Here is a 13,791-nt window from a genome sequence, read left to right on the forward strand (position 1 = left end):
AATTCATGTTTTATATAAGAATAATACTTCATTTGTGAAGTCTTATGATGTCTGCACTTCATGAATCACTTGTGTGCGTGTCGGTGTGTGTATGCATAGTTGTGTGTGTATATTTGAAATTTGTTTATTGGTGGGATGTGGGGGAGTAGGGGGTGGGTGGTTGGTGGGGTTAGGTGGGGATGAGTGTATAAGTAGATACAATATAATAGAACATCTCTCGCAGAACCCATTTTGTAGAGTAAATTTTTTTTAAATTAATATACAGGTCTAGTCCAAAATTATAAACTATGAGAACTTGGGCTTAACAATATAAAATCTTTTTTCTATCTGTATCATTAATATTCACACATACATATATAACTTCGTGGTAATAACAATTGTAAATACTGAATGAACATTTCTGTGAATAAATGTAAGTAATGCTATAAAAATTGAAAAAAAGTCAGAAGGTTCTAAAGAGTAAAAAAAAGAAAGTATTTTGCTATGACCTTTTTTTGTTTTACAGGGTTTAAACCAATTTGAAAAGCCCTTGAATATGCCAAAACCACGAAAAATTCTTGAATTTGAGGAAATCATCTTGAAAAGTGCTTGAATTGCATATTTTCATTGATAAATATTAAAATTTACCTTCCTCAAGTTTATTTTCTTGTAATTCCAAGATTTGTCGACTGGTATTATTGACAGTTTTTACTACTACTACTACTAGTCTGTGTCATTTTATCAGAAATATTGAAAATTGTTGATACATTATTGTGAATACAAAAGTCCTTGAAAACTAGTTACAGTGAAAAGTGCTCCAAAAAGTGCTTGAATTTTGCCTTCCAAATTGTGTATAGACCTTGTTTTGAAAGTACCCCCTCTTCCCTCCACTATACGATTGGTACACTTGTAAAAATGTTGATAGTTATATTAGCCCTAATCTAGGTGTCAGGAAGAACATTATTTTAATTCATAATTCGTTTTTAAAATTATTGTTACAAATATTATTACATGGATGCCATGGTAACGACATTTGACAGTTGAAACTAAAATATATACTTTTTAAATTACCTAAAAAAAATGCTGCTGGTTTCCCGAAATATGTATTAAACCTGGATTCTTTTGTATATTTTTAAACCATTAAAACATCTGTTCTACATCCAGAGAAAAGTCATTGCTATAAATGTTTGTGCCCACCTTCATATTTCTGGGTATAGTTCATTTATGTAACTGAACGACTGACTTCACAGCAAAAGTTGTAATTCGGTTTTGTTTTTTGGCATGCATAATACCTTTGTTTGACACCCAATACATGTAGCTGATATGAGTTTTTCATGCTGGGGAGTCGTTAAACACACATTAGTTCATTTTACCATGCATGTCTTAAGGCTGGCTGACTATTTGTAACTGACTATGTTGCAAGTTGGTGAAACAGAATAATCATTATTATTAATTAAATATTTATTATATCTTTTTTCAGGAACCTATGAAATCAAGAGCACCACAACTTCACTTAGAGTACAGATTTTACAAGCAGCTCGGACAATCTGGTAAGATTATATTTATTTGTCAGTTTGTTGAAGTTATGGAGTTTGAAATTTAAGTAATTAGCATGTCCAAATATTAAGCAAAATAGAAATTTTCATTTCACTTCATTCTGATTGGATTTATAACATTACGATACCTGTTCATTCGACATGTGAAAGTGGGGGCCGGAACGTAGCCCAGTGGTAAAGTGCTCACTTGATGCACATTCACTTTGGGATCGATCACTGTCGGTGGACTCATTGGACTGTTTCTATTGGGTTAATGGTATATGCTATCCTGTCTGTGGCATGGTGTATATAAAAGGTCGCTTTCTAATAATGAAAAAAATGTAGCAGGTTTTTTCTCTAAGACTAAATGTAAAAATTACTAAATGTTTGACATTCAGTAGCAGATGATTAATAAATCAGTGTGCTCTAGTGGTGTTGTTAAACAAAACAAATTTAACTTTGACATGTGGAAGTGTGTCATCACTAATTATCTCCATTTTATTAAGTTGTTGATTATCCCCAGCATAACTCACAGTGAAACGAATATTGTTTAGCCCCATTACCAATAGCTAAGCTCAAGTTCTATGAGTCCACAAGTATGGTAGATTATTTGTTACCATGGTAAAAACTGCGTACATTTCAAAATAGTCAAAATAGCCGTGAGTAATGAGGGTGACAGGTCATCCAGTAGCTGCTAGCTAGCCATGTTAATGTTGACACCTTTTTTTTGGCTTCATACATAATAAATCTCTTATTTTACTGTAAATGTACTTCAAATTCAAATTTCATAAATAGTACAATTTTTTATTGCAAGGTTTTGGTAAAGCCATTGGCCCAAGTGCCTTATTAAGTAGCAATTTTGGAATTTTCCAGCGAACTGAAAATGAAAACGTCATGTACTCAGGTTATTGGTATTGTAAAGAGATGCAAAGTGACATCACTGGAATACCAATGCCATTCAAATTAAAAATTATCTATATTGTACAATGTTTTGTCAGATTAAAATGATCAGTTTTAAGGATTTTGGTTGCTTGCCCGGAGGACAAGTATGGGTTCACATTGAGGTTTCCTCTCCAAAAATTTGGTTGCCCTGATTTCATCCGTGTTTTAAAAATAGTTATTTTTATATTCCAATAAAACAGCAACCAACAGGTTTATAATTACAATAATGGCACTGTTAAATGTAATATTATCGGTTTTGTCTGATTCCACATTTTTTTTAAATAATGTTTTTAAATGTTTGTAGTTATACACATGTACAGGTAGGCCCCAATTGCTTAAGATTTTTGTGATTTGGTGACACGTCAGCTATTTTCCAATCGAATGCACTGGACTGTTTCCTATTCAGATTACGATTTTCCCCGATGTCTCACAGAATTGGCCGAGGAGTTCTGAGTGACAAACAAACCCACATGATTTCGAATGCTTGACTGACGCTTTAGATAGCGACAGTTTAAAAGTGATTGTGGGCAAGGAAACTGCACATTATTATGGGACACGACTTGCTGTGTGGTGTAAAAAAAAAGTCGTCTCACGGGCAACTAGTATCATAGAATTAAGTTGCCTGACTGAATATTAGGTTGTCACAGACAATCGTAAAAATTGAGCACTGCATTAATTAACAATTCTACTTATTGTGACCCCTGTTAAAATTGTTTCAAGTTGAGCATACAGTGCTGTTTACAGGTCGATATGTTTTTATTTTTCATAATGTTTGACAAAATATTAAGTTTAAATTTTAAAACTTTATTGCAAGATTACTGTTTGATATAGATGATATATTGTGTACAAAGCCAAAACAAGGATGCGAAAAGTGACTGTTGTCGACCGTAGTCAAGTGCTGGATGATGGAAGGCCCTTCCTAGGGGCGTGACAAAATGAAATTATATAGCTAATGATTAATAAATCAATGTGTTCTAGTGGTGTCATTAAACAAAACAAAAATATATTTTTCCTTAAATGAGGCAGCGAGAAGACTAATAAAAGTTAGATTGTGTTACTAATAAATGATTGGTATTAGTACAAATGTTTTAAAAGTTGAGTTACATGGAATATCTTGTAGGTAGCGTTAGATGTATACATCAGGCCTCAGAAAAATACAAGAGCGATAGTTTAGTTCGTGGGTCAGTTGCCTAAGCATAGTTTGCGTAACCTATGCTTTGTTCGCATAATGAATTTAGGACATCATTTTACTGGGTTATGTAAAAGCGAAATGGGTTACCTGAATTTGTTTTTGAATAACCCATAAATGGTTTACACAAATTTCAATTCTCAGAGGCCTGTACATATATCAATATATGTGAGTAGGAGAAATGCAGTTAACTTAAAGGCACAACTCTTGGTAGCTGATAATGTGTTGTTACCTTTTATGGAACTTTGAAAAATATGTTTGTAGTTAACTTAAGTTTGTTATGTGGAATAAGCGGATGTTTTTGTTGTGATCTTGGGTTCTCGGTTGTTGTTTTTGGTAATGTGAGCTGTTACGATTTTAATCATGAGATTAGTATTTTTTGGCACATCATTACATGTACCAAGTGTCAGGGTTTGAATTTTGTGGTTAGAGGGTCTTTGCAATTGTCAGGGAACATTTTGTTCAGGGTCGCAATTCGCTACACACGTTTCAGAGATCGCTACAAAATTTTACAACATTAAACAGTAGTTGTTGATCAATTTCCACTGCTAGAAATATTGCTAATCAAGATTTTGAGAACAAAATGTTCCCCAATTGTTTCCTAATGGTCATTGGATCAGGGGGATAATTTAACTTAAAAAGTTCTTTATGGGGGGGGGGGGGGGGGGGGGAGGGAGGGGGTGAGAGTGTGTGTTGTCTTTTCATTGTGTTTGATGAAGTTAAGAAAAACCCCAACTTGTATTGCCTTTCTCCTCGAATTGTTTGCTTATACCCTGGCTCAGATGTGTGACCCACTTGTAAACAAAGATAATGTGTCAAGCACTGTATAATTTCAAGGTTATGACAAACAATTAAGTTAGTACATGTAACTGAATGTTACAGTAAACTTTATAATAAAAGTGAGCTGTATGGTTTAAATTTATTTTACTGGATACTTTGTATTCCCAATAAAGAGTCAAATGGGTTATTCCTACTTTTGCTTTCAAGTAAATGTCGGAAAGCATCTTACAAAATACCAACACTAAACATTCCAAACTTCATTCGTAAACAAGGTTGGCATCATTATTCATATGTGATGTCATTGTTGTCATTTCCAGTGTGTACACAACATAACAGACAGGGGAAAATAACACAAATTACACTGACCACTGTTCAAGAGATTTGTTTTTACTGCCGTAAATATAGATTACATTTTTTGTTGTCGTAATAATTGTAAATGTATGAAGTACTGACTTAATGACTTGCTAAACAAAATTAGTATCAGATTGTGGCAAATAAACTTAAAAGAATGTCTTGAGTCAGTTAAAGGACACCATAAATATGTGATGTGTAATCAATACAGTTACACTGTATACAGAGCAAATGTATAGAGCTCTACAAGTACACAGATATTGAGGTAGCCTTCTTAAAATATTTGTTTTTGTCTAGTATAGCTAGGCTTTATTTTATGGCCAGTTAAATTATGGGCAAGACCGTGTTGTGCCTTTTATGTGTACATAAAGATTATAACCATTCATAATTAATACACATGTACATAAATGTATGGAATACATTTCCTGTGTGCCAACTTCCTTCGGGCTTAAGTAAAGCATCGAATTTGTAAACAAAGACACATGCATATAACATGTACGATATAATTCTAGAACACAGCATAGCTAAGTGAAACGTGCACCAGGCAACTGGTTTTGGGACTTGGTCATCTATTGATTATATCCTCTAATAAGATAAATTGATTACGTCCTGCTCGATGTGTTTATTTATCACATTTTTCAGGCTTTATTCTGGCAATGTGATTAGGACTATAGGGTTGTTGTCGGATAGGGTGGGATACCAATCAGCTAAAGATGGCGTAGCAAAATAATTACTTTACGATGTACAGTATACATGTATGTACATTGCTAGTCTCATGACACAATATGTTTTCACTAGTTTAAGAGTTAATTAAATTTTTGGCTTGCATGCTATATGCACAAGGCTGGTCAGTATAATGTATGGCCTGACCATGACAACATTTGATTAAAATCAGATTAAAGTTGAGTTAAAGTTTATGTATATAAATACATGGGTTTGATTAACTTTCTATTTGTTTCATGACCTCTGTTTGATGACATTGTTTTGCTTGATGTTGACACGGTCATGGCCATTTGGAACTTGGGTTTTGGTTAGAGTTTCTAATTACAATCAACTTGTGACACTTTTCAAGGATTTGATTAAATACAGTAAACCTATGGCATACAATCTGCTGACACAGGAAACCTCTTAGCACCTAAGCCCTCCTTCCCCTAATCATACCTCTTTTTCCCCAACCACCGTTTGTAGTTTTCTGTAGCCTCATAACACAATTTGTAAACATTGTGGTTGTCCGTCCCCTATCCCAGGCCTTCAGATTTTACGGAAACGATTGTTTCCAGTACTGTGTCAGTAAAATCACGAACCGAAATACCGTTTCCCATGATTATTGTATCGAGTATGACTTTCCAACGGAACCTAAAAACAGTTTCCGATGGGTTCCCATGATCACAATGCATGGAACCAAAAATTAAATTCCCATGAAATTTGAAATCCTATAGTCTGCTAGCCCCCTCCTCCAACACCATTTGGTATGAAATCTTGGCTGTGGCAGTGCTGCTTGGAATAATTCGCTCTTTGATGTTTAAAGGATTCGGAAACCTGTAATATAGTCAAAAAGAACTGTTAATTATATTTAAACACATTAGTCTGATTTTATTAAGCCTATTTTTCTTAAATGCAGAAACCAGCCTCGGTGGCATCGTGGTTAGACCATCGGTCAACAGGCTGGTAGGTACTGGGTTCGGATCCCAGTCGAGGCATGGGATTTTTAATCCAGATACCGATTCCAAACCCTGAGTGAGTGCTCCACAAGGCTCAATGGGTAGGTGTAATCCACTTGCACCGACCAGTTATCCATAACTGGTTCAACTAAGGCCATGGTTTGTGCTATCCTGCCTGTAGGAAGCGCAAATAAAAGATCCCTTGCTGCTAATAGGAAAGAGTATCCCATGAAGTGGCGACAGTGGGTTTCCTCTCAAAATCTGTGTGTTCCGTAACCATATGTCTGATGCCATATAACCGTAAATAAAATATGTTGAGTGCATCATTAAATAAAACATTTCTTTCTTTTTTTCTTAAATGCAGATGTTTAAGCATTCCAAATGTATGTAGTTACACGTATGTAAGACATAAACAGGCTTTGTAAATTCAGCCCATTGTCAAGACTATGAAGCATTATTTCTCTTGTATTTGTTTTTGTGCATTTGTGCATGCAGAAGTGTGATTACATGTGTGTAGGCTAGTGTGCATACATGTGTGTACAAAACTAGAATGAATAAATAAATGAATGTTTAACAACACCCCAGAACAAAAATATACATCTGCTATTGGAAAAGAAAAGGGCTCAGGGGATAATTGTCTTGTACTAATTGCTACCTTCGGTAAATAAAATTTTATTATTCTATAAAGATGGCTTAAAGGGACAGACCCTAGTTTCAGTCCGTGAAAATTAACACTAAGTTTAGTTAATCTACAAACCTGTAACACATTTGGATAAAGTTACAACTGAGTGAAACATCAGTCTGTGACGTTAAAATGGAGAAATACCCATTAAAAATAGAGTAAAACGACTCTATAACTTTTTCTTCTCAGATGCACATGCATTTTTAAATATATGAGAAATTCATTTTCTGATGTTACAAACACCAGGATGACTGACAACACTTCGAATGTACCGAAATGGATAAGCTAAATCATAAAATGTAAGTAAAGTACGATTTTGGTTATCAAAAACATCTATAATAGTCAGAAATATGCCTTAGTGTTTAAAAACTAGGGTATGTCCCTTTAAAGTCGTTAATATGTGGTTGATCTAGGATCAATCCATTTTGTAGGTCCGGCACCATATAACCATAATAAAAATGTGTTGAATGTGTTGTTAAATTTACATTTTGTCCTTTCCTTTGGACCTACAAATCTTGTTTTATGTAAGGTGATGGTAATTTTTTTTCACATTTAAAAACACAAGAAATCGGCAATTTTTAGTATTAAATTATTTTTGAAAGTCCTATTAAAAAGCTAGTGGAAAATACTGATCTTTAAAAAGTCCTGGTATTTATTGATAAAGTGTAGGAACCCTGTTCAATTACATTTCTCATGGACCATGTATTATTAGGCGATTAGTCATGGTTGAGTGGAGGTAATACTGTACTCTGTGTTGCTAAAGCTCGCTCAGTGTTTACAAAGAGGTTACAGTTTATTGTGGTTACTAATTACACAGATGTTACTGTATATTGCACACGACGTAAATTGACATTAAATACTAACAGTATTACGTGAAACATCAAATTTACATTGTTAGTTGATATTGTGTTTTAAGGTTCATCTACAAAATAAACTGAACCAGATATTGTAGTAACAAAGTTAATGAAAGCATTCCATTGTCCTTTTTTAAATATCAATATATAACAGAACCTCTGAATACTGGGTACTCCTTAAAACAAACAGACTTTTCACTTGGTCTCATAGATTTTCACTGTACTTCTATTTTGTCACTATTACATCCAAGCATTTGTTGCTGTTAAATTCATATCAGGTGACCATAAACTTCTTAAATGTATAATACTACCTCAAGTAAACGTGGGTTGTCAATTAATTGACCGTGACTGATGTTAAAAGAAATTAAAATTTTTGTACAGTTACTTGAATTTTAAAAAGTGCCTGAACATATAATATCAGACACCTATGGGATTTCTTACAGCTTTGCACAGCCAGCCGACTGAATGGGCCTTTCTTAACATATGTTTTTAGGTGGCTGGTTAACAGGTTTGAGAACAAGGACAGTTAATATTATGTCATGCTCTATATTTTAACAAGGGCATTGTACTGCAGTAAGCTTTTATAAAAGGCTACTGTCACCGAAAAGACGTGGATACAGATATTTCACTTCCTGGTCTTTATATCCAGTTCAGTGTTTTATGTCATAATAACCTTTTTTGCCTTCGGCATTTTGGTGATGAACTGGACTGCTTGTAAATATGCAGTTAGTGAAGGAAAGCTTATATGGCTAGATGTTTAGAACATGGCGGAGAAAGTAAAATTTAGCATTTTAATTGTCTGTTGCAAAGCTAAAAATAAAACAAAATAAAAACTAACTACAATGGATTTTCAACTATATTTATGTTCAGTTAGGTAACTAGAGGTCAAGTAAAATTAGCATAAATTTAAGTTCTCTTTTAAAAAAAAACCTGGATAGAATTGTTAAAGATTTTGAAGAAATTTATGATTAGTCAGGTGACTAAAGGTCAGCCATGACTATACTACAAGTGACTGCGTATAATATATAGGATGCAACTGGGGTTTTTTTTTTTTTAATTCCGATTTTGTTGATTAGTTGGGTTAGAAGATTAGCCATAACTATACCGGAAGTGACTTCTTATAATAAATAGGACACACAAAAATTATAATAATTTTTTTAAAATTCAAATTTCGATGATTAGTTAGGTGACTTAAGGCAGGTTAGCAATATCTACTGTAAATCACAAAATATTAGCGATCTTAAAATTTGGTGAAATCCAAATAATCTACATATTAGCAACATAATAGCATGGATGTCATTTCAGAAACTAAAAAAAAGAAGAAGAATATAACCTTTAGTTGTAGAGTGCGTTGAAATAATGTTCTTTTTCGATTTAATGCAGGTTACGGACAACTTAAATTTGGTAGACAACTGCAGTAATGTGCATGCTAACTAAATTTTGTTTACTATCATTTTGGTTTAATCAGTAGCATGTAACCATTGTTATATACAACAACTGACTGTGTATAATAAATATGAAGGTGGGGCGTGGTGGTGGACCAAACAAATAAACCACTAAAAAAGCAACAACAACAAAATCCTAGAGTGGTAGTAAGACAAATCAATGCGGTCCCTTTATCAACATGTTGTAACATGTGCAATAAACACTGTGTACACGGATGTAATTAGCACCAGGAGTAGAGGTCAGTAGCTGATTATGTGTCTGATTTCCAATACACAGACTACATGTAGGCTTTATAAATACATTAATTCCACTCAACTGTGACTGGCTCCTAGTACACATAACCAATAATTCACATACTGTACCAGGGTGGTCATTAGGCTTTGAAAACAGGAAGGGTGTTTGAGAGAAATAGGTGGCTGTATTTACTGAATGCAGAGAAAATTTAAAGTTTGTTTTGTTTAACATCACCACTAGTACATTGATTTATTAATCATCGGATGACGGATGTCAAACATTTATTTTATATTCTTAGAAATGAAACCGGCTACATTTATCTTATAGTCATAAAAAGGAAACCTGCTACATTTTTCTATTAGTAGCAAGGGATTTTTTTATATGCACCATCTCATAGCCTTTGATATACTAGTTGTGGTATACTAGTTTGATATAGTAATTTTTCATTAAAATAATTTACTTTTTTGTTGTCATTTTATTGTGTTAACTTGGTATTTTGGTTCAATACATGTAAATTTAAAGAGAAAGGGTACAAACCCGTGACTGTTCCTCAACTGGCAGAGATAAGGAAAGCTGAGAAATTTATTTACATTAATTATTTTCACTTCTTTTGGGCCTGATGGTTTTCACTACAAAAACTTATTTCAAAAGACATGTACTTGTATATTATTATTATCATTATTTTAGGGTTGTTTTTAATCCATGTTCATTCTTGTATTTCAAATGTTATAATGATTAGTCTGTCTTTCTACCAGAAATAAATTTGGGGTATGGTGCTATGGAATTGAATGCAACCACAGTCAGTAGGGGGTATGGGGGGCCTCCCCCAGCAACAAAATGGGTTAAGTTTAGGGTTAAGGCTAAGAAAATTATACAGTAATGATAAGAGTCATTAATTTTGCCAAAAGGTTAACTTCAAAAAAATAAAATCTGCAAAAAAATTGTGTATGGCGCCATACCCGTTTTACCCTCTGGCAAAAACCCTTTTAGTTATTTGGTTATAGAATGTATTATGAGTCAATGTCAAGTGCATGTAATATAGTTTTTCCCAGTCAGTTTTATTGCTTGTACATGCAGTTGCTGTTTAATTTGTTTACTTTTATAAATATGAAATTGCACTGCATGTACATTCATTCATACACCTGTGGTTGACAATCCGAGATGCCATTGTTTTTGTTAGAGCTGGAGTGACATGAAACCCGTGTTTATTCATTCCTGTACAGGTGTATGTAGCTTGGGTTTGGTGGTTTTCAGATAAGATTGTACGAGTCTAGTGTTGTGCATTATTTACAGAGGATCACTCCGTTTTATCTCAATGTTTGTTGCTACAATATTATGTTAGTTTGCTTGGCGGCATCTTGGCCTTTTCTGTAAACTAATGAATATTTGAAATGATTACTATTATTTTTCATGACATAAAAATAAACAGAGCTAGGTGAATAAAATTGTTTTATGTGTCATTCAGCTTCCTACGTCAGAATTAGTGAGACGGGATATAGCTCCGTGATGAGTGCTTGCTTCATGGGTGATAAGTCACAAGATCATTCAACTCTGCTCTCTTTTTTTCTCTTTATTTTCATCACAATTAGTTCCCATGACTGGTAATTCAAAGGGTATGGTATTTACTATCCAACCTATGGGACTGCTTATAAAAGGTTACTTGCAGTTTTTTTGATAGGAATAATTGCAGCAGGTTTCTTCTCTATCTGCGGTGTACTATTTTGGGGTTAAAAATTAAAGCGTCAGTGGGACACTATTTGCAGATATAGCGAGCTCATCCAATCAAGTGAGTCCAGCCATGTACTACTACCACTGATAAAACACTAAGACATTTGTTTCTCTCCAGTACTTAATTGAGTAAAGTTGTCACGAATCAGTCTTGCCTTTTGTTTTGTTATGGATGAGCTGGCCATGTACTAGTAATTTGACTGATTAGGACAGTGATAAACCAAAGTTACAAATGTTTATGCCCGACTTTCATCTGTTAGCTAATTCATTGATACGAATCTAACCTAAAAAAAAAGGCCAAGTTATAACCCAGTGGTAAAACACTCGCTTGATGCATGGTCGGTTTAAGATCGATCCCCGTCGGTGGGCCCATTGGGCTATTTCTTGTTCCAGCCAGTGCACCACGACCCGAATATTAAAGGCTGTGGTATGTGCTATCCTGTCTGTGGGATGGTGCATATGAAAGATCCCTTGCTACTAATGGAAAAATATAGCGGGTTTCCTCTCAAAGACTACATGATTTATTGTCATGCCTACAAACTGAGCACTATCTCACTCAACCATATGTTGAAATAGTCATTTGTTAGCTATCAAATAGTTGTTGATTAAAATGTACCATGATATCATTAAACAAATACTCCTTTCCTTATGGCATTCAGTCTTCCTTTTAGTTTTTCAAAAGCACTTTCATACTGGACGGATATATTTCTTTTAATCTGTCTGTTTTTGTATTCTGTACCGTCTGTCTCATTTTAAAAAACTAATTTCTGGATCTATACGACACTGCAGCTAAGGCTGTTGGTTTATAAATAATGGCGTCCTATGTTTGAGACTGTTGAGTGGACAGCCCTTGTGTGTACATGTATGTATGTACATTGTATATGCGTATATGTGATACATACAATGTGTCGCAGGAAAAAAATCAATTACCGTTGACTGGTAACACTGTATTGTCATGGTAGACAATATGTACACAGTGAAAAACTGATAACCTGCTAATAGAGTTTATTATTGTTCTGTTTGAGAATGTTGTACATACATGCTGAACAAACATTGAGTGATCTAACTTGGTCGGAAGAGTGCTCACCTGAGGAAGGAAAGCAGGAAATGTTTTATTTAATGATGCACTCAACACATTTTATTTACGGTTATATGGCATCAGACATGGTTAAGAACCACACCGATATTGATAGCGGAAACCCGCCGTCCCCACTTGATGGGCTACTCTTTTCGATTAGCAGCAAGGGATCTTTTATATGCACCATCCCACAGACAGGATAGTACATACCACCGCCTTTGTTACACCAGTTGTGGAGCACTGGCTGGAACGAGAAGTATTTTATGAAAACAAAATGTATATATATATATATATAAAAAAAAATCTTTTTTTTCTTCTTTAAAGTGCGTAAATCTTGATCATACTCTACCCCATGACCTCGTTTTCTAACTACCCTCCTAACTTACTTGGATGATTTATTACGGAATACTGTACATAATTGTTTTTGTGTCCAACTCAAGAGAGTATTGCCAGTCATCCAAAATAAAGACAAAGGAAACGTCTTTATATGTTATTGCTATCAAAACACTGGCTCGCAACTGTTTCACAAGTGGAAAAATGCTCATTCAGTTTCACGCCGGTTTTGAGAGAGTTGTATTTCTGTGCTAGGGCGGAGGGATGTATCATGTTGGTCTTTATAATATATCCGTAGATATAGCAGATATGAATTATAATTTGCCATTTAATATGTTTGAAATATAATCTGTAAATGTAGAAAAGTTAAACTAATAATGATTGTATATAAGTGAGAAACAGTATGTATTCCTCACCAACGTACCTCTTAGTGGAAATGAACTCAACCACGTGACCTAGATTTACATTAACCAGTATGACAAAACACCACTAATACAATTTAAAACTTGTCATTAGTAATCAAACATTTAGTATCAACAATGCAACATGTCTTAACCTTTAGACTACTGGATTCATTTTTAACAAAAACCACGTTGAGTGGGTACAAGTTTATAATTTTTACTCACATATATTCACTTAAATGTTTTATAAATACATGAAATAAAGTTCATGTATGAATCGGTAAGTATTATTTTCGTGGTTTTTTTGTAATTTTTATTATTTTTAGATCAGCTAATGATGATTAAAATTTGGCAAAAAATCGAAAAAGTTGCGTTTACTTATGGGCATTTGTGGCCAGCTGTCCAGTATTTATGTCCATTATTCCCGATAACAGTGGGTTTCTGACCAGAATTTTTTTGAAAACCCGAACTACGATTATATTGCAATATTTGGTAATTTTCGTTGTTGGTAAAACGATCAAATTTGTTATCAAATTAGCTGTCGCAATCAGCTATCGATCCCTGAAAATTACCGCGACGTGCCGCCATTGTTGTCAAG

At 34.1% G+C, this 13,791-nt stretch overlaps 1 protein-coding gene across 8 annotated transcripts in view; it reads left to right on the forward strand.

Moving 5' to 3' along the window:
* The window catches only part of LOC121385226 (casein kinase I-like), a 74,495-nt gene that overhangs the window by 18,666 nt on the left and 42,038 nt on the right, over positions 1–13,791 (forward strand). For all 8 annotated transcript variants that reach the window (XM_041515829.1, XM_041515838.1, XM_041515812.1 and 5 more), the window contains one exon: positions 1,460–1,529. In XM_041515829.1, coding sequence (XP_041371763.1) covers positions 1,460–1,529 — 70 coding nt within the window. The remainder of the gene's footprint in view (positions 1–1,459; positions 1,530–13,791) is intronic.

This window comes from Gigantopelta aegis, chromosome 2 (assembly GCF_016097555.1).
Source record: "Gigantopelta aegis isolate Gae_Host chromosome 2, Gae_host_genome, whole genome shotgun sequence".
NCBI classification, from domain to species: domain Eukaryota; kingdom Metazoa; phylum Mollusca; class Gastropoda; order Neomphalida; family Peltospiridae; genus Gigantopelta; species Gigantopelta aegis.